The sequence below is a fragment of the Trichosurus vulpecula genome, chromosome 1 (genome assembly GCF_011100635.1).
Source record: "Trichosurus vulpecula isolate mTriVul1 chromosome 1, mTriVul1.pri, whole genome shotgun sequence".
NCBI classification, from domain to species: Eukaryota; Metazoa; Chordata; class Mammalia; order Diprotodontia; family Phalangeridae; genus Trichosurus; species Trichosurus vulpecula.
Genome location: NC_050573.1, coordinates 22,479,901 through 22,501,549, shown reverse-complemented (window position 1 = coordinate 22,501,549; position 21,649 = coordinate 22,479,901). Strand labels below are relative to the sequence as shown.

General features: G+C 45.0%; 1 protein-coding gene and 1 pseudogene across 1 annotated transcript in view; both read right to left on the bottom strand.

Moving 5' to 3' along the window:
• Positions 1-19,872, bottom strand: part of SART3 (spliceosome associated factor 3, U4/U6 recycling protein) — a 34,008-nt gene extending 14,136 nt beyond the window's left edge. Inside the window, exons 1-8 of the mRNA XM_036761929.1 lie at positions 19,585-19,872; positions 14,194-14,320; positions 10,621-10,725; positions 5,429-5,613; positions 4,342-4,447; positions 2,977-3,101; positions 1,428-1,583; positions 779-917 (exon numbers count right to left, since the gene is read on the bottom strand). Coding sequence (XP_036617824.1) covers positions 779-917; positions 1,428-1,583; positions 2,977-3,101; positions 4,342-4,447; positions 5,429-5,613; positions 10,621-10,725; positions 14,194-14,320; positions 19,585-19,866 — 1,225 coding nt within the window. The 5' untranslated portion in view covers positions 19,867-19,872. The remainder of the gene's footprint in view (positions 1-778; positions 918-1,427; positions 1,584-2,976; positions 3,102-4,341; positions 4,448-5,428; positions 5,614-10,620; positions 10,726-14,193; positions 14,321-19,584) is intronic.
• LOC118853514 lies at positions 6,970-10,101 on the bottom strand (annotated as a pseudogene).
• Positions 19,873-21,649: the final 1,777 nt, after the last annotated feature.

Sequence of the window (21,649 nt, the reverse complement as noted above, 5' to 3'; positions counted from 1 at the left end):
AATATCTATACCCTCCACTAAACTGCTTAGAAAACAAAAGTAAGCTCTGTCCTGCTCAAATAAACAGCAAGAGTCCCTGGGAGAGCAGCTGAGGAAGCCACAAAGTGACCTGCTCCTTCTGCTGAACCCACGCCCTGAGCCCCAGGGACCCCATGGCCCACAGCCCATTCTCTAATAAAACCAAAGGCAAGAGCAAAGCGCTGCTGTACACACCAGGACATCAACAGCAGCCCCTTCTGAGGTGGCAAAGACCTGGGAATGAGGCAGAGGCTGGAGATTGAGGATGGCTCAGTCTCCGGCGGGGGGGGGGGGGGGGGGGGGGGGGGGGGGCGCCAAGAATGGGAAGACTTGTGTAACTCAGACAAAGGGAAGCAGAAACAAGAAGACCCATCAGATGACAACAAGGCAGCTCCAAAAATCCATCCCTCTCAAAAAATCACAACTGAACACTGCGAAAAGATAAATGACCAAGCTTGGACTTGGGGAAGAGACAGGAAAATGCAGCTCCCGTCAGGGAGTGTGGGTGTGGACAGGCCATATCCACTTTTGTTGAATCGTTTTCCCCTTCTTTTTATTCTTAGTTAGAAGGAACAGAGAGGGAAGGATCTTGTGGGAAATTAAGATTTAAAAAGAAAGCACATCAATAAATACATTCTCTTCATAAACTCACTGAAATGGCCACCTTCAGCATTTCTCTAGCATTCAAAAGCTAGCTGGAGGTAAGAATCGTGCAAGTGTCAGTCATACAAGTAGAGAGTTCCCACAAAAACATCCTCACCAGACACTATCTGATGATCAACTCCATGTCTCTCCATGGCTAAGAGGTACCGGTTCCACAGTCCGACCGTCCAGGGGCAGTTTCTAACAGCACGATCATGGGCAGATAGCACCAGATCCTTCATTTTCAGCTGCCGATCCTAAAACAAATAATTCCATGGTGGGATGGGATAGTGTCCAAGTGGGCATTCTATATGATGTGTGTGTGTGTAAGTAAAAAAAAAAAAAAAGTGTACAGATACAGATATATAGATACATACAAAAACACATACACGCACACATATAAAATATATAAAATGCTACCAGTGCTTAATTACTGTCAAATCGTTTCTTCTAAGGATGGCGAATTACCTCATTAAGATTCTTTACAAAGGTCTAACACTACTACAGCATTTTGAAATCATCACTCATATTGATGCATTTCAAGCAGATGAATAAATGTTTGGCTTCCAAAGTCGGTCTAGGGGAAAAAACTAATCAATTCAGTATTCTCAGAAAGATTTTTAGAATATAGGAACTGGGCCAGAAAAAAGGATGAGCAGGGGGAAAATGAATGCAGCACTTCCTCAGTATTCTCTTCAGTACTTTCTTTCGATAAAACTTTTATAATTACAAAGTGAAAGGAAGCGACACCGGATCGCCGTGCTTACCAGATACTGATTGTAACGGGCCCACAAGTCTGGCACGAGGCAGTTCTCAGCCAGCGCACGCTCAAAGATTAACTGAATGCGAGCAGGATCTCCAGCTTTCAACTCAAAATCAATATACGCTTGATACTCGGCTAGTTTTGGTGTCTCTGCTACCAACTAATACAGAAACATTTAGAACAAAAATTAAAACAGGTTCCTCAATATGGTTAAGGAAAACAATCCACCCTGACATCAAATCAGAACTTTAAACACTAACAGTGGCCTGAATCAGACACACAATGACATGTCTAAAGCTACCTCGGCTGACACAGACCCAACAAGGGACTGTCAGCTAGCCTTGTGCCCAGTCTGCTGCAAATTTATTACGAAGTCTTGCCATGTGGGAATACAAAGAGCACCCCACTGCATGCTTGACAGACAGAAATATTAAGTCTGACAGTATTACGGGCCTTTTTGCCAAAAATGATCAAGAACGGACTCTGGATTCTTGAATCAAAACTAACAGCCCTCAGTAGTTAGTAATCACCTTTACTGTGAAAAATTAAACTCAAGGATATTTAGCTAAAATCTTATCAAGAGGAAGAAGTACACAAGCCAACAGAAGAAATCTACTGAAATGAAATATAAAATAAAAAGTTCAATGAAATATATGCTACAGTGATTTGTCAGCATGTCCCTGCCCTCCCTGGGCTCTGATTTCTCCTCTTTCAGGGAGTGGGAGGAGGTGAAGCTGGGCTTTCATCCTGGACCTCTTCTAGCTCAAAACTTCTACAATTTTAGGATTTTTCTGCATCAGATAATTTTGCAAATCCAACAACATCAAAGTAAGAGACCAAAAGGGGACATGGCACTCAACAAGAAGCTTTTGTTTTATTTTGTTAAAGCTAACATACACATTTTTAAAATTCGCGCTTCAAAAAAGTAGGATTTTAGTTTTATTTAAAGATCATTTTTGGCTTGTGAATTAGAATATTCTTGTTAATGGTTACTAAGTTTAGAATAATTTTTAAGTATGTGGTCCCACATATATATGTGTATATGTGTGTGTATGTGTGTGTTTGTGTGTGTGTGTGTGTGCGTGTGTGTGTATTTACATACACACAGATATATATAAGTATGTATATGCCTCATACAAAGTTGAGTGACCAGAATGTTTTGTTTAGTTTAATTTTCTGGTTAACTGGAAATTACGCATAAAATCTTTCATATTTTATCTTCACTGAAAATCTGAAGCGTGAGCCCCTTTTTCTGTACTAGTAGGGACAAATGCATCTTTTTAGATCATCAAAATGCTTCAGGGACCCCATTCTTCATCTGCCTTTCCTTTCTATTTTCCAATACTTCTCACGCTCTGCCCAACCATGCCATAACCTCAGTTTGTTCTACTGTGGAAATAGGGACAAGCCCCTTGACCTCTGACCTTCAATCTCATCCTCTGTAGGACAGGTTCATACTTTCAAGCACCAACTTCCTCAAGCAATCATGGGGAGAGGACAAAACTTCCAGGACCATCCTTCCCCTCTGGGGCCAAGAGGAGGTGAGCACTCACCAGGGCCTCCTCGTAGGGTTTACACTTCTCCATCTGCTGTAATGCTTTTTTATAGCTCTGGATGACGGCCTCTGGTACGGGGTCTTCTGACCACTCCTCATATTCGGCATAGGTGGCTTCCATATCTAGGATGGATAAATTCAGTTCCAAGACTCTGCTTGCTAGTTTCCAACCTGCTAAGGACTCCACTTACGCTCTCAGCCTTAACTGAAAACTGAACTCATCGTGCTTATGTACATATCACAAACTGAGAAGTGAGTCACGGAGATCAAAGCATTAGAGCTAGAAGGATCGAGAGGTCATCTAGACCAACTCCCTCATTTTAGCGATGAGGAAACTGAGGCATCAGAGAAGTAAGGTCACTTATCTAAAGTTACACAAGAAAAAGCAGTTAAGCCAGAATCCATACCTGGATCCCCACCTCCCAAATCCCAAGCTCCTTCCACTGAACCTCACTGCCTCTGCATGGCATTGAAATCAACTCGGGACAAGAAAACAAGGAGAGTTCAGAGCTCTGGGAGAGGACCACGAAGAACCAAGGCAGAGAGGGGCAGTGGGAAAGCTCTCAGTCCCAGTGCTGGTGTTCTCACTGCCACATGGCAGGGCCTCTCCCACATCTTGCTCTCCACATCCCTGGGCACTCTCCACCTCGAACTGTGGGCCCCTGGAAAGTTTCCATAAAGGCCAGGCACAAGAACCAAAGGCAGAGAGGGACAACATGAGCCCAGGTCCAAAGAACAAACCTCATCCCTCCAAGCCTCAGTTTCTCTATCTATAAAATACTGAAGCTGACTAGATAATCTCTAGGGTCTTTCTAGCTCTGATCTCTAATTCTATTTTTAAAAAAGCAGAAAGAAGAGTCCAAATTCCCCAAACTAAGAGCTATTTTTTAAGAATTCCCTTCACCACTGCAGATTCTGTCTTTCATATAATCTATTACTTGCCATAACTTTGCAAAATGAAAAAAAAAAAACCCAACCCTCCCCTCCCAACCCCAAGTCTAGAGTATCAATTTCAATACTCCCTAACGAAAATACATCCAATTAAAAATTGCTCAGTCTCTTTCTCCTCCCTCTCCTCCCTCCCCTAGTGAAAGCACAAATAAACTCTTTCTAGTTATTTATGACATGGAAATGCCTGCCTTTCACCTCATCGCCCATTCCGGGTGAGCTTGCCCCCGCCCCCCTTTCTATGAATCAGGCATTTAGAAACCATGGGTAGAATTCTAAGACTCAGCTTTTACACTCACTAGCCACGAGTGGGGCAAGGTATCTCATCTCTAAAGTGGACACCTTTACTGCTAGAACACAGGACACCTAGGAGCTTCTGAAAGCCAGGGCACTATGTTAATCCCAGACACCTCACCTAGAAGTGGGACCCCCAGCTGGCGGCGGAAGAGCGTGTGGATTCTCTCGAGCTGCAGAGCCAGGGCCTGCTGCTGTTCGGGTGTTGGGATGCTGCCAGGAGGGGGCTGCAAGAGCAGAGCAGGACCAACATACTTTAATTCCTCTCATTATTTCTAACAGGGATTCCTGTTTTCACCCCTACACACAGAGTCCATCTCAACCTAATTCCACACAAATTTTATCTCCTCCCCCACCCAAGAAGAGAAATGCTGAAAACCAAGCTTCAACCCAACCACCTAGTCAGAAGGGTGGAGAAGGCACTGGATTTGGAGTCGGAAACCCAAGGACACTTCCAGCTCTGCTCCTCACGAGCGGGGCAACCTCAAACACATCAGTCCCCCCCTGAAGGCCTCAATTTTCTCGGTAGCAAAATGGGGGAAAAGACTATTGTAAAGCTCAAATGAGATGATGGATGTAAATGTTTTCTAAATCTTAAGCAGCTATACAATTATCAACCATTACTGCCATCCCCTTTTGTTGTAAACCCCAAGTCAACACACTCTTTAACAGCAAGGAATATGTGGACTATAATATAATACAATATAACATAACAACACAACACAAGGAATATGTAAAGATACAAGGAAATGGTGATGAATTTACTTCCTTCTCAAAAGAAAACCTTACCCAAACAGCATTACTCTCGAGCTTCAGAAAGTGTTACAGGAACCTAGAGAAGATGGTGTCAAGGCCTTGAGTCAAGCACCTCTCCTAGGCTGACAAAGATGCTAGACGACAGGGTCACACACTTAAGAGCTGAAGGGTGACCTAGTTCAAACTATTCACCTAATCAAGGCTCCAAACAATTTAGTGATAGTGGGGCCCGTGGGTGCCTGCCAGCGCAGGAGGCTGAAGATCCGCACCGTGGCCCCGACTCGGAGGCCTTCACCTGACCCTGCATCTCCTTATGCTGCACATGAACAAATATAACATTGTGATCTGTGTGGTCAACAAGACCAAACTAAGGTCGTTTGTCTGAAAGAAAAACCAAAAGATTGCCTCCACCTGAAGAGAGCCAGGGAAGGCCAGAGGACACCAGTGCTCACCTGGGTTGTTTTCAGAATCGCGTTTTCAAACTCCCGATATGCCTCCCACATGGCTGCGCCTTTGGTCACATGCAAACCAACAGCGGTAAGAGCTCTTTCAAATATGGAACGAACCTTCTCAATACCACCTTCCTGACCAATCCCACCAATTGAATACTGAGCATACTCCAGCCAAATTTCAGGACCTAAAATAAAGAAAATTTTACTTAGTTCTGGACAAAAAGTGCTCAAAGTAAAGAAGTTAAAGATGATGTTAATCCTAATAAAAAAAAATTCACTTCTTCCTTCTCCCTACAAAACACCTAATTCACAAAGTAGGGAACAACCGAAGCAACATCACCAAGACCAGTTCTTGAGAAAAAGATCAGAACACATCCATCCATTCCTAACACTCAAATTCAATCATTTCATGATAGCCCAATCTAGAAAGTGTACCTTTTAAAGGAAAATGAACAAAATTTCCATCAGCTAATATTCTTGAGGCATAAGACATTGTATTAGGACTACAGAACAAACACAGATTCATACTGTTTCAAAGGACTCTAAAAGGTCATTCAGTCCAACAGGTGACAAGCGCTCACAGATTTGTTCCAAGGATTGAGCTGATGTGTTTGAAAGTGTTCTTCTACCTATAAAACATTACTCTTATGATGATCACCCTGATAGAAAGATTTCTGACTAAAGCCACACAGACCATTGATTGTAATGGCAGGCGGAGGACCAGAACCTGATCCAAGTGCTATAGACATGTAATACTAACCCGACTGTCATAAATGCAACATTTATGGCTTTCAGAACACTTTCACGCACACCATCTCATTTGAGACTAAAGGTCACTGAGCCTGAAAAATTTCCAAGTCAACACATAAAATTCTCAAGTTCAACTTTTAAAAAAATGTACCACTGAATGAGAGAAGCCTGGCAATTTTCATCCTTGGAAAGTGCTGACTCATCTCAAGAATTCTGCTGATCCTACAGTTAATTTCAAGATAGGCTAGAACAAGAGAATCCACTGAGCAATACAGGAGGAGAAAGAGCCTAACAATTCTTTGAACAGTCACAAAGGGCTTTTAAAAGCAAGAGTTTCTGATTTAATGACTTACCAGAAAGAGCTGCTTGAGGCTCATTACTACTATTCACCAAGCATTTTAACCTTCAATGTACCCACCTTGCACTCCCCCTACCCACTTCCAGCAACAAAGTGAACTATGGAATAAGCTGGTTAATGAATGTTATAAGACATTTTAAGAAAGAACAGTTACTTTCAGGAATCTGACTCTCACAGTGAAAAGGTTTTGCTGGCTGAGGTAGAGCATAAGGGACTGAATAGAAATGTCATCCCACAGAAGTAGAAAAACAATCCTTTTTTTGAAACTATATTAGAAATCCAGTTCTACACAAAACATTTACATACATAATTACTTATTACATAATATATAGATTATATATTTGTGTGTACAATCTATTTATTATATAAAAGGCTCCCCCCAAAGACCACCTCGAAGCTCCCCTTCACCAGAATCACCAGAAGTGATTTGCTCTCACTCTCCATTATCATTTTCCACCTCAGATCTTAGTTCCTCAAGTAAAGCAGCAATGCCTTTGCTGGTGTTTTCTTCTTTTTTCAACATGGGGAGTGAGGCTTTTCAGTTCAAAGCTAACTTTGCCACTTCTGTATCAGGGCTTTGGAGGAGACTCCTTTTCTACTTTCTTTCATTTCTTTTCATCTTGCTCTAATAACTATTTCAGAACTGGATGTCCAGTGGGATGATCTGCCACATGGAGCTCTCCATCCTTGCCACCAGAAATCATTTGGGGAATAGGATCACCCACAAATCTCCATGTCAACTTGTCTGTCACCAATTTCTGGACATGCTCCTGCATATTACTTACCAGAGACTCCCAAAAGCTCCTAGGGTGGATTATATGTCTTTCTCACCATGTGCGTTTCCAACACCCTTCTGCATAACTTCAATGAGTTCAGGTACAAGGTGTACAGGATTTTTAGGGCTTAGTAAATACAACAAGAACTTTATCATTCACTATATTGGGCAGGGAACTGATGATCTCCAACATGAGTATTTGCTTCACAAGCTTAGTATCATCAACACAATGGATTCTGAAGACTCTGGAACAGAGATTGAAGCTGATGACTTCAAGCAGCTCTTCCTCATTTAAAACCAATTCACCCACAAGTCGAGGCATCACCCCGTGAAGTCACTGGTCCTCTTAGAAACGAAAGACGAACAACAATCACCAATATAATCAAATGCTTCCAGCAAAACTAAATGATAATGTTTGCCATTGGCTACTTTTTAAACACTGTCTTCATTGTTTTAATAATAACATTTTTCTTCTTTAGTATGCTATCTGTCATGTGTATTGCAAGGTATATTACAGCTTCTCTGATTGCTTCAATCATTTCTGATCTTAGTTTTGGTGGTACGTAGGTGAAAAAGTCCAAGAATATACCAATGAATGATTAATTGCAGTTTCTTTCTGAGCCATTGGTGTAAAGAATCTGTTTCATTTCATCCGTAATTGCCTCTTGTTTATTAGGCTTTATCTCTAACACTTTTTCCAGAGCTGGGTGAACTGCAGGCTTACAAAGCTGGAATGTATTCCCACAGAGCAATTCTATCAGCATGTTCTGCTGTTCCAAAATCACTTTGTCATTTGCAAACACATGCCACCACTGCCAATGCTTCCACATGGCATAACATCTTCCACATCTGGCTTTTAAAACTTTTTATCATTTCTACAATTTGTGATTTATTTACTGCATGTGAGAAATTTCTTAACAATGTTTCTGGAATATTTGGGCTTACTCGATTCATCAATCCATTTCTCTTTTAACTCTTTAAATGCATCTTCCCTCTGTTCCTCATTACCATACTGAATGGAACACTGGGTAATATGGGTTGAATCATGGGCAAATGCAATACCTTTAATCTTATCTCGAATCAACTTCAGTACTTCACTCATCTACTTTGTTCTCTTTTTTTGGTCACAACTTTTTCTTGTTAAGTATTCTCAAATCTGCTTTTGCCTTGAGAACGTGTCACAGTTGCTTTTATCACTCAGCTGTCTGCTCTGCCTTGGCTCTTTCTCTTCCGAGTCATCCCTTGGGTCTGTCAGCTGCTGTCTCTTCACTCTTGCCCTCAGGCTGGAGCTTTCTTTTCATCTCTAACACATTCTCTTCTTCTTTATTCCTGAACTGTTTCAGCCCAGTTTTCCAGGCTTTACGTTACTTTTCTCAAACTTCTTGGAGCTGAATTTAGGGCCACTTCCTTCATCACCCTCACTCAGAACCTTCTTTGAAAATTTAGAATCATGTCCTTTTTAAATCTGTTTTTTCCTTGTGATGTCTTTCTCCCCACCTTTCCTGTGAAATTCGTTTTACCTTTGCTTCCACAGTAGCAATGTTAAGAGATGAAAGTCTTGACAAAACACTGTTCCTTTCCTTCTCAGCCCACGCACATGCCACTGCCTCAGAATGTTTCTGCTTTGGCTCTCTTGGGCCTCCCCTTCCCCTTTTCTCTGCCTACAGCCATGGAAAATAATTTCTAAAACTTAGTAACTAAACCTTGAAAAAGAAAAGACATGGGGCAGCTAGGTGGTGCAGTGAACAGAGCACTGGTCCCGAGTTCAAATCCAGCCTCAGCCACTTGACAACTTACTAGCTGACCTTGGGAAAGTCACTTAACCCCAACTGCCTTGCCTTCCCTCATCCAAAAACAAAAGTTTTTATTTGATTTAAAAAAGGAAAAGACATTTTAAGAAACAAAGTTTTAATTGGGAAATATATTTCAGGGCACCTAGCCCAAATCATTCGAAGGCTGCTATTCCATCCCCAAATCAACATCTGCTACCTGGTCTACTTGGCAGGGGTGGAATGGGAGTCTGGCTCTCCCCAAGTGAGAAGTCCTTGGATGAGAGGCACCTAGGCCCATCCTTCCAACTTTTCCAGCTTAATGGGCCTGCCCTGGAACAGACTCTCTTCACCTGAATTCATGAACTGGGCTTTTAAAAGCATTTTAAATAACTATTTCAAGAAAGTAAGCTCCCTTGTAATCCTATGTATTCTTTTTAGGTATTTAAAAACATTATTCTAAGCAGGGGTCTCCATAGGTCACACTAGACGGACAGAGACTGTGACACCATAATGGTAAAGAAGCTCTACCCTGGAACAGCCTTCAAGGCCCAGGATTGCTTCCACAGTCAGACACTGGAAAAGGATTTAGGAGAGGAGTAGTCAAGGCCCACACTCTGCATCTCAGGAGACAAGCCCTCCTCTAAACATGCTTACAGCTGAGGTCCCTATCCCCCAGCAAACAGCAGAGTAGACACAACAAATAAAAGAAAGAACATGCACAATGACAAAAGAAAGCAGTGCCAATCACCAATCTGAGTGGAGAAGCGCATCAGTCTGGGGACTGAACACAGGAGGCAAAGAACCTCCTTACACACACCTAACGGACCCAGGGACAGGGAGCATACTGAATAACTGAATAATTCCAGAGTGCTAAGAGTTCTTCATCAGCATCAATTCTTCACTGCTGCTCTGTGCCTTAGCTCTTCCTGAGTTGAAGTAATCAAAAAAACAAAAAGTCTCACCAACCAGACCTCTGCAAACTGAGCTCAGAAGGGAGACAAGCTGTTGCCCGGCCCATCCTGGGGGACTACCCAGCTCAGCAAGCACAGGCCATTGCCACGCCACCACAGGGCAGAGCAAAAACATGAAGGGAAGCCTTGTTACTCAAAATGATGAGACAGAATCATACAAAAAGTTACTGATCTATTCCGTGCACCCTAAGAAAACACGAAAGCACACTTCAGAAAGTTCTTCATCTAAAGCAACTTTTTTTAAAAGGCTGCCATTTAAATGTGCCTTAATTACCTGGAAAATTCACTCCTTGAAAAATGACATGAAGATCAAAACACAAAGTTTCAAGTCCTACTATGTTAGTTTCCTCTCTTTTTATTTTAAAATTCCTTCTCCAGTCAAGGCCAGAGCAATAGTATAAACCCAGACACTGAATTCAAGTCTAACACTGTTGATCTGGTATCTCAACTGCAGTAGCTGTTTTCACAGGACTAAAAAGGTAAAGCTCAAGAAAAGAGACAGTGTTTTACTATACTGTCTTACAAGGATTTTCAAACGTATACAGAAAGAAGGTTTAGAAACTTACAAATATAGTCTTTTACAGCTCGCTCAAAGAGTTCATATACTTTCTCCCGATCTGAGCCATCTGATGCAATCTTGATCTCATCCTTCAACCAATCCAGCCAGATTTCTGAAAGAAAAGACTCTCTTTGAATCATCTTCAAGCAACATTTATTAAGTACCTACTGTATGCTAGGCACTGTGCTAAGCCCTGAGGATAAAAAAAGAAACAAAAGACAATCCACGCTTTCGAGGAGTTCATAATCTAAAGAGGCAAGTACATAAATATATACAAACAAGGATAAAAAATAATTAAACAAGGGAAGGCGCTAGGTACTAGAATAAAGAGGGGTGGCAGAAGGCTTCGTGTAGAAGACAGGATTTTAGTTGGGACCTGAAGGAAGCCAGGAAAGCCACAAGGAAAAAGATCATTCCAGATGTGGAGGACTGCCAGAGAGAATATCTAGAGTGAGGAGATAGAACAGACAGGAGGCCAGGATCAGTGTCACTACATGAAAGATTATGTGGTAGGGAATGAGCTATAAAAAGACTGGAGAGGCAGAAGGAGGCTTTGAACACCAAGCAGATAACTGCGCATTTGATCCTGGAAGCAATGGGTGTGGGGGTGGTGTGACATGATCAGAGCTGTGCTTTAAGAAGTTCCCTTTAGTGGCTGAATGAAGGATGGACTGGAGTGGGGAGAGACCTGAAGCAGGCAGCTCCATCAGTAGCTACTGCGATAGTCCAGGTGTGAGGTGGTGAGGGGTGCACCAGGGTAGGTGCAGCGTCAGAGGAGAAAGGGGAGTGCATTTCAAAAGAGGCTGCAGAGATGAGGTTGACAGACCTTGGCAAAAGATGGGACATGGGGGGGGAGGGGGTGAGAGATAATGAGGAGTCCAGGATGACATCTAAGTTGTACACCTGAGAGACTGGGAGGGTGGTGATGCCTTCAAATGGAATAGGGAAATTTGGAAGGAGGGAGGGGTTGGGGGAAAACAATGAATTTCTTTTTTGGATATGTTGAGTTTAATGTGTCTATTAGACATCAAATTCAAGATGTGTGAAAGGTAGTTGAAGATGCAAGACTGAAAATCAGCAAAGTGGTTAGAGCATGATAGGTAGATTTGAGAACCATCAGCATAGAAGATGGTAACTAAATCCATGGGAGTGGACACGATCACCAAAGTGAAGCAGTATAGAGAAGAGGGTACAGGACAGAACTCTGAGGGTTAAAGAGCATGATCTGGACAAGGATCCAGTAAAGGAGACATAGAGGAGGAGAGACAGAGAGAGAGGGAGAGGGAGAGATGTGTCATGAAAACCTAGAGAAGAGACTATCGAGGAGAGAGTAATCAACAGTGTCAAAGGATGCAAAGAGGTCAAGGAGAATATGGATTAAGAAAAGGTCATTAGATCTGGCAATTAAGAGAGAACTGATAACTGGAGAGAGCAGTTTTGGTGACGTAAGGTCAGAAGTCAGGTTGTGAGGGATTAAGAAGAGAGTAAGAGAAAATGGAGGCACCTACAGTAGACAGCCTTTTCAAAGAAAATTAGCCTTAAAGAGCAGAAGAGATATTTTGTTGTTTTTGAGTTGTTTCAGTCATATCCAACTCTCTGTGACCCCATTTAGGGTTTTCTTGGCAGAGACACTGGACTGTTTTGCCATTTCCTTCTCCAGCTCATTTTACAAATGAGGAAACTGGGGTAAACAGGGTGAAGTGACTTGTCCAGGGTCACGCAGCTAGGAAGTGTTTGAGGCAGGATTTGAACTCAGCAAGATAAGTCTTCCAAGCCCCGTGCTGCATCCAGTGTGCCACCCAGCTGCCCAGAACAGATACAGGATGACAGTTAGCTGGGATGGAAAGATCAAGTGAGAGTTTTTTTCAGGATGGGGGGATCACTACCAAAGATAAAATGTAAAGATGCTAAACAAACACCGCAAAATTTTGCAATGGGACCTAAAGAAAATATTTCTGATCTATAACAATCTCATAGGATTTAAAACTTTTTTTAAATTACTAAGCTAAATCCATTTATAGCTTTATACATCTGAAAAACAAATCATTTAAAAATAATAATGCCTCAAACACACAAAGCATTTTTATATTTTGGTAAATACTTTAGCATCCATTTCTCTTAATTCTAACATGGCAGACTAACCATCAGAATTCTCCATTTAATGATAAAGAATAAAGGCTTAGTTTCAATCAATGCAACGACCAACCCTATCTCCAGGGAACCTATGATGAAGCACATTTGCACACCTTCTCATGCAGAAATTTTGTGGAAAAAATATTTTTAAAATAATGGATTAGAGAGGTCCAGTTACATTGTCCCAAGCCCCACGGCTCAGTCACTAAAGTGGAGATGGGTGGGGTCTAGTTCAGGTCTCTCGATACCTAAAGATCGCTCCCTCTCAAAGAATAAGGGACATTTAAAACTAATGATCAAAAACAGACCAGCAATTTATGTCATGTTACAGAGCCCACAGGCTACCCCTTGCCAGCCCTGTAATACTCTAAAATGCTCAAATAAGAAGATAATTCAGATATTTCAAGCTACTATTCAGAAGAAGTTCATCAAAGTGGTAAAGCAGCTTAACAAGCAGCAAATAGAACAGGAGGCAGGGAATGGAAAGGCTGGTGGGGAGGGGGGATTAGAGAGGAAAAACAAATAAGAATGACCATACCCAGGACGCTTAATATAAATGGAAAATTTAAGAGAAAAATGATCCATTACTTATACAGATTGATGTAAAATTCAAGGAAACCAAAAAGAGAAAAAGAAAAGAGGCATCTGCAAATAAGAGCCTCCCCAAACTAGTGCCGCAGCCTAGGAGGGGTCACCAAAGTCCACAGGATAATCCCTCACACAGATGGGAAACTTCATTAAAGCTATTCCAAGGAACCATTTTTATTTTTACTGAATTCCACATTAGAGTACTGCCAATGATTCAGAGGCTAGCAGACCAGAAGCTGGACCATTACACAACTTCTGATGGTATCCGGACATTAATGTCTTTTGTATAGAACAATGATGCTGGTAGTGATCGCTGTTTGTAGCGTACAAAGACATGCACACACATTAAGAGGTTCTTTTTTTTTTCCAATGCAATTAGTATTTTAAATGTGTCTTATTACTGAGCATTATCATCACTACTATGCCAGCACTTATTAAGGGCCTATTACATGCCAAGCACAGGGGATACAAAGAGAAGCAAAAGGCAGTCCCTGCTCTCAAGAAGCTCCCAGTCTAACAAGGGGGACATGCAAACAATTTGGGACAAACAAAACACAGCCTGTAGACAATCAGCAGAGGGAAGGTCCCTCCATTAAGGAGACATCTGTTTTCACAAGACACTCAGCCCAAAAGCTGAAAAATTTGACCATTAAACTTTTATACCGGACAAATTCTTCATAGAATAAAGCACTTAACTGACCACTCACAGCACACGTTCCCTTTGAGCCAGAACTGAGAGCTTCCTTAACTTTCTGGCTGATCTGCCCTGAAACTGAAAAAGGACTCTGGAGGCCTAAAACACATTCTCAGTTTAAATTGTGTGAGGAACAGGTGTCAGTAGAAACAGTCCCAGTTTTACCTTCAGTGAGAGGAAAAAGTTCACTCATCTTCTGGCGAGCCCGTCTCAGCTTGATAAGTTCACCTTCTTGCCGAAGCAGCTTTATCAGGTCCACATGACAATTGTAGTCAAAGGCATTGATGGAAAGCTTTAACAGGAAGAGATTTTAAAAGTTAATTTAAATGCAATCTGAAAAAAAAGTTAGAAACCAACTGGCCTCCACCACTGTATTTTAAAGAGCTCCTCTTTATGTGCAAGCAAAATAAATCAGATTTGCATAAACTGAGGAAGAACCAGGAGAACAATGTCTACAAGCACATAATGCGAAGGAGAGCAGCCCTAAGAAGCATCCATCCTCTGAGCACTGCGGCGCCCTCTCTTCCAAGGACTCACAACGGCCACGTGACCAGGACGCTGAGGCTTTACTGAACTGCACTTACTCGTTGTGAGGGACAGTTCTACCGGATAGCAGGTGCTTTGGACAATAACAGAGATGTTAAAAAATAAAAAGCATCAATAGGATATTTTAAAAGGGGGAATGCAACATTTTTCAACACTGTCCTTCAAGGAAAAGGAAGGCGTGGAGGCCAGGGGAAATACCGTCTATAAACATGAGTGGAATACTGAAATAGTGAAGCCCCCTCAGTGTGGTAAGTGTGTCCTTTCACATGAGAAAGTAATAAATTCCTTTTTGCCTTTTCTCAAGAACAGTCTCTATTTTCAACGTGAGTAGTGGTCTCTGATCCACACACTGACCGTGCCTATCTCACAAGATTCACTGACCCAAAGACCAAGTTATCAAGGCCTCTACCATCTGCCAATCCATCTCAACAACCAATTTCCATCCACAAGTGACAGTACAAGTTCTATTAATAAAACTTAAAAAAAAAAACAGTGAAAAGAACTGGCCTAGAACTAACCAGACTTCCCTTACAAAGGATAAAAGTAGAGGTTTTCAGAGTAACAAGCTTCAGGGATAACAGCTGGGGAAGAACCTTTAACTTCAAATTAAGAATCATATTGTCATCATTATAATAAAAAAGCACTTTGCAGCCGGGGGAAAAAAATCAACACATCATGGTACCACTATAATGACCATATGATAATATTAACAAAGAATGAGCCTTACCCAGCCTGAGCTGGTTGAACCTAAAAAAGCAGCCTGGCTGTCAGGGAGGCTGCAGCAGGAGGGTTAAGACCATCTTGGCCTGACTTTGCGCCACGTGTCAGATTACGGAACCTCTCAGTATTTAAGGCTCCTCCATTCTAGAGGGATAAAAGTACGACAGGGTTTTTAAAAGTACTATACAAATATAAATGATAAGGAAAAAACTGCAAGTGTTTTTATAGAGCAATAATTTTTTTTATCATACCTCTACTCAATTTTCTCCTGATGTGATACATAAATTAGAAATAAAATTTAAAATAAAACTTCAGGGCCAGTTACAATCAGAGTCCTCTCAGGTCATTTAGCGCAATCTTCTCATTTTGCAGAGCAGTCAAATGCCTTCGCCATGACTGCACAGATACTCAGAGCAGAGCTGGGATCTGAGTCCAGATGTTCAGGCTCAAAAATTCTGATTTTCTGCAGGATCCATTTTGCATCATGGCAAACTCCGGCGGTAAGTGCTACAGAGAGAAGACTCATCAGCTCAGTGCTGAGCCAGAATTAAATGTCTTCTAGTCCACACTAATTTTTGTTTCGGTGTATAAGGCCCACTCCTGCATGACTGGGGAGGTCCCTGGATCTATCACCACTTCGCTATGTATGGAAGTAGGTATATACGTATGGCCTTAGGAACATCACCAATCTGGACTCAATTTTTCTCATCCCCAAAATTACAAGTGTCTTTAAAGTACAAGATCTGTGGTTATTTTAGAATAAGAAAAGTACCCAAGCATAGATGGACATGACAAGTAACAGTGTGGTTCAGTGGCCACACCCCAGCTCTGCTCTTTCTTCCCTGTGACCCTCTTCCCCTGAACCTGTTCCTTCATCTGTAAAATGAGAGGGTTGGTTGGCCCACATTCCCTTGGAGTTCCCGCCAGGTCTACATCTGGGAAGCTGTGTGATGTGAGAGAGTCACATCTTGAAATTCATTAAAATGAGGTACTATTAGCACCATACACACATCAATGTCTAACTAGTAAGCACACATGCACTCTCCCTGGACCTCCCTGTGCAATGTCAACAGCCAAACTAAAGCTCCATCGGAAGGTAAGAATTAGCCAAATGGGTTAAATTCATGAACCGAGAGAATTCTGACCAAGCTAGTTCCTGCTCAACCCCAAAACTGTGGCACAATTACCTGGAGGAGACTATCATGTCAAGCCTGAGAGGAGAGGGACAGTACCCTGGGACTCTAGGAAGTAAACGCTTCATTGGCCTAATCACCTCACGGAAAGGGCAGAGAGGCCCAACAGCCAAAGGAAATAAGGATGCTAAGTGACCTCGGCTGGGAATCTCATGTGTCTGGGATGCCACTGTCCACAAATACGTATGTGTTCAAGTACAAAATCATCCTTTCTTCTGTAATATGTAACAAATGAGAATTATGAGGTCTCATCACGTATACTCTGCAATGAGAACTGGAACTTGAAAATCCAGCTCCATCAGTCCGTCAGAAAGCCTGTCCGAAAGCTCCTCATCACTGCCTAGTTTTCATGAGAAAGAGCACAGCATCTTTAGGAAACAACCACAAGAGGAAGGAACTATAAAGGAATGCCTTCCCCTGAGGCAAAGCCCCCGTTCAAACAGGCAGAAACTAGAGGCCCGACAGGCCTGGGACACCAGGAGAACCCTCCATGGGTCATTGTCCTCTGATGTGAAGTAGTTTCCATTCAGGGCCAAGTACTGATCAACTTAAATCAATTCAAACCAATAAATTTGTAATGTAAATCTACTGGTCCGAGACCAGTAATCCAAAGGTTGTAAGTAATTATAATGACCAAGCTTGGCCCTGGAAAAGAGCTAAGAAAGTGCACCACCCCTCCCTTCGCGAGGTGCCGTCTGGCACTGCTGCCAGACACTGCCAACGTGTATCGCTGGTTTCACGGAGCTGCTTTCTTCCCTCATTACTTTTTAGTCTGCATTATGAGAGACAGCTCACTGAGCGGAGGGGAGGGATGTGTTCAGAAACAAATGGGATAAAATAGCCAAAAAACAAACAAGCAAAAAATGTTTCAAAAGACCCAATGACAGATGCTGAAGGGGATATGTAGCAGATGCCTTCCAGTGGCTTGTGGCTTCACGGGGTGGGGTAAGCTAGAAGCACCGAAATCCACAATATACAGCTCCCACCTCACCACTCCCTCAATCAAAACCCTTCAAAAACGGGAGCAAAGATGAACAAGCTGGCCATAAAGCTTCCCATCATCTAACTCCAAGCCAAGCTCTCTCTCATAACCTTCACCCTTCATCCCCACCCCACTCCCTACATGTCTCAGACTAGATGAGACTGATCCCGTTTCCCAGGATCCTTGTCTCCAGCCCATCTCTGCTGGTGCAACTCTGCCCCCCACTCTAAGGCCCTGCTCAGGTGCCATTCCCTACAAGGAGCCCTCCCTGATTCTCTCAATGGAAGCTATTTCCTGCTTCTTGATTTTCTCAGACCACCACTCTGTTCCAAGTGCCCCTTCACACTGTTTCCATTTTAATCTGTATTCAGCATTTTCCTAACTGCCTCTTACTATATATATCATAAGCTACCTGAGGGCAGAGACCCAGTCTTTTAAATATTTTTAATAGCATGATTTGCAATTCCCTAGCAACGATTTTGAGAACAAGTATTTTAAAAAGAAAAAAAGGAGGCTCAGAGATCACGACTAAATATTCTTAGCAAACGATGCGAGGCCTCCTCAGACAACGCTGGAGCTGAAGACGTCTTAGAGACAATCGTCAGAGGAACAAAACCATCGGCTTGGATAAAAGCAGCTTGCCTCCCCCGATGGTCTTTAAATGAGGTCTTCTGACCCCAGCCCAGTGCCTCCCTTCCGCTCCACTCTGTCCTGTGTTCACCCAGATCCGGAAGGAGATGCCAATGGAGCGTTAGGTGTGGCAGGTCCTGTGGAGGCAGAAAGGCTTCAAGGGCCATCCAGAAGCCTTCACTGATCCGCCCACTGACCTCTGACCTCTAGCCCACCTTCTGCACCCTTTCCCGGCCTTCCAGCAGGAGACCTTCATCTACATGGCCCACATCCTGTAGATACTGAAATACTTCTAGGTTGTCTCCCCCATCAGAAGGTAAGCGCCTTCAGATGATGGACTGGGGGAGGGGTGCCCCCGCTTTTTTCATATCCCCAGCATTGAGCACTGTCTGGTATGCAATCGGCACCTCATAAATGCTTACTGTGTGACAGAGTAGTTAAGCACAGAGACCCCTCTCACCAGAGAACAAGGCACCAAGGAATGGATGAGAAGGGGTAGGGGCGTTCACCCCCAAGTACAGACACTCAAAGACCTCCAACAGCCGCCCTGGCCTCTCCAGGGGTGAGTAAGGACCCAAGGTCTCTAGGCACGGGGGTGTGCGGGAGCCGCAGGATTCAAGGGTGTGAGCAGGGCACAGGGGTGACTGGGCTGACGGGATCTGGCTGAGGCACGAGAGAACGGGGAGATGGCAAGGGTGCAAACGGGGTCTGCAAGACGGCCAGCTCGGATTGGGGGCGTCCAGCTCAGCAGACACTAGGCCCGGCCATGCAGACCTGGGAACCCGTGGGGAGACCCTGGCCCAGGGGATCCCTGGCTCTGTCCAGGTGCAGGGAGGAAGAGAACAGCCCCGCCCCCTTGCAGATGGCAGGTGTGAATGCAGAGGTCCCCCGGGGCAGCTTCTGGGGGCGGGATCTGAACCCAGGGAGCCCCCGGACAGGACTGGCTGAAAAGAAACAAGCCTCGAGGACCTTCCCACACCTCTGCTAAGCCGAAGTTATAGATCCACCATGAGCCAGAGCGGGTGGCTGGCGGGATTTGAACCTCAGACTCTACTGACCCTTAGGCCCCTTCCTACCTATCCGGTCTTCCTCGAGCAAGACCCTCATCGGGACTCTGAGCGTTTTCTCTGGCCGTGCCCCCTGCCAGGCCCGCCCTCCCCCTCCTCCTCGAGGCCTCCCGGCCTTCTTCCAACCCATCTCTGATAAATTCCCCCTCCCGAGGCCCTTCACGCTGGGGCCTTCTCCGCGCCGCCCCCCCCCCACGCCCCCGGTCCTATGCGTATCCGGTTTGAGCCCCTCTCGCTTGCTGGCAGGCCGCCCCTCCCCACGTCCTTCGCTTCGCCGCCGCACGTGGGACTAGAGCGCGCAACTCCGCGGGGCTGACTGCGCGTGCGCGAGCCTCCGGGGCAACGGTCCCAGCAACGGCCGCCGCACCGCCCCCTCCCCCGCCCCTCCCCCGGCCCCCGCCCCTCCCCCGCGGCCCACCTGCTCCTCCAACCGCTGAATCTCCGCCTCGTTCTCCTTCTCCTCGTCGTCGTCGTCGTCTTCCTCCGCCGAGGAGCAGCCGAGGTCCTCGTCCTCATCTTCGTCCTCGTCGCCGCCGTCGCCGCCCCCGCCCGAGTCCTCCGACTGCACCTCGAGCTCGGGGCGCCCGCGCGCCGCCGTCACGGCCAGGGCCCCCGCCGTCTCCTCGTCCTCCGTCTCCTCCGCCGCCGGCGCCTTCGCCCGGGGCCCAGAAGCGGCCGCCGCTGCTGCTGCCGCCGCCATCTTGCGCCGCCCGCGTCTCTTCCCCGCGAGCCCGACGCCGACGCCGCTGTGACGTCAGCGCTGAGGCCGAGGCTGCCCGGGCCGCGCCGGATCACAATCCTGCCGCGCCGGCCTGTGAAGCTGCCGGGGGCGTGTCGGTGGCGGGAAGGCTGCGGGGGCGCCGTGCGGCCTTAGGAGGCTCTCCTCTCAGCCAGCCTCTTCTCGGGCGAGGACGGACCCCTGCTAGCTGCGTCTGTGCAGGCGCGATGAGGGGCAGGCTTCCAGGGTCCTCTGGACCGGAAGTGGGGGCCATAGAGGAGGTCAAGACGCCGCAGGGGGCGGGCCGTGCCGAGTCTGGCGCCATCTTGGGAAGGACAAGGGCGGTTTACCTAGTGGTCCCTATGTCTGCGCAGGGCGCGTGCTGCGGCAGGTGTATCCTGGCGCCCGAGGCCGGGCTGCTCCTCTGACACGCGTGCGCGCCCCGGCGGTCAGCTGCGTAGGAATAGATTGCAGTTTGCTGGTCCGCTGCCCCGACCTGTCTGGGGCGGGAGCATCCGGGTCCAGCGGGCTCTAGCCCGGGGCTAGCCTGTGCTCTGCACCTCCGGGTAGTGCTGTTGCTGACCCAAGCCCTGAAACTGCCCTGGGGCCCGCCGCTGCCCTGCCTTGTGACCTTGAACAAGTCGCTTGCCCCCGGCCTCACTCATAAAAACGAGCCTTCCCACCGCCCGCATCCTGAGTCACAGGGTTCAGAGCTGGAAGTGGCCTCCTGGCTGTTTCTCTCGCAGAAGGAACGTGTCTCCCACCTCGATGCCTTTGCACCGGCTTCCGGGCCTGCCTTCTGTCCTCCCTTCTTACTTAAAAGGGCAGTACAAATGCCGTGATGGTGGTTCTCTTTTAATTTGGAAAGTTGTAGCTCTCCCTTTTGATGCCTGGCATCACGACTAAACTCTAAAACCTGCCTCTGCCAGGTGGGGTGATGGAGCGACAGTGGGCATCTCCTTCGGTGACCCCAACTGGAGGCATTCCCTGACTCTGGAGCCATATCTTCTAGCCCCATTCAGAGGGACCCACGTTCCAGCCTGACTGAATAAAATAATACAGCTAGGTAAAGGACCCTTCCTCTTGCAAAAAAGTTCAAGGCCATAAAGGTGACTAAATACACCTCACGGGTTTATCAGCTAGCCTCATTAAGTCTTTTTTTTTTCTTTGAAGCAATCAGGGTTAAGTGACTTGCTCAGGGTCACACAGCTAATGTCAAGTGTCTGAGGCCAAGTTTGAACTCAGGTCCTGATTTCAGGGCTGGTTCGCTATCTACTGCACCATCTAGCTCTTTACACACACACACACACACACACACAGTCTATCAATAGAAGGGGAACTCCAGTTCCATGACAACCACAGAAGGCTGCGAAATGCACAGCATATTTAGGCATCACTTTGCCAAAGCACACAAAAGACTTGGTATAGCTAGCTTCAATTACAAAGTGCTCCTTAAAGAAATAAAAACTTAAATAGCTAGAGGAATATTCAATGTTCATGGCTGGACCGTGTCAATATGATAAAAATAACAATACCACCAAAATTATTTTATACCTTTAATGATAATCGAATTATCAAAAGGTTATTTTACAGAACCTGATGAAAATAACAATCTATAATATCAAAGGAAGTAAATAAAAGAGTTAAGGATGAAGGGCCAAACTATTTTATAAAGCAACAGTCATCAAAACCATCTGGTATTGATGAAAAAATAGAAAGATAATGGAACAGTCTCTAGACAAAGGACAATCAGAAACAATAGAAC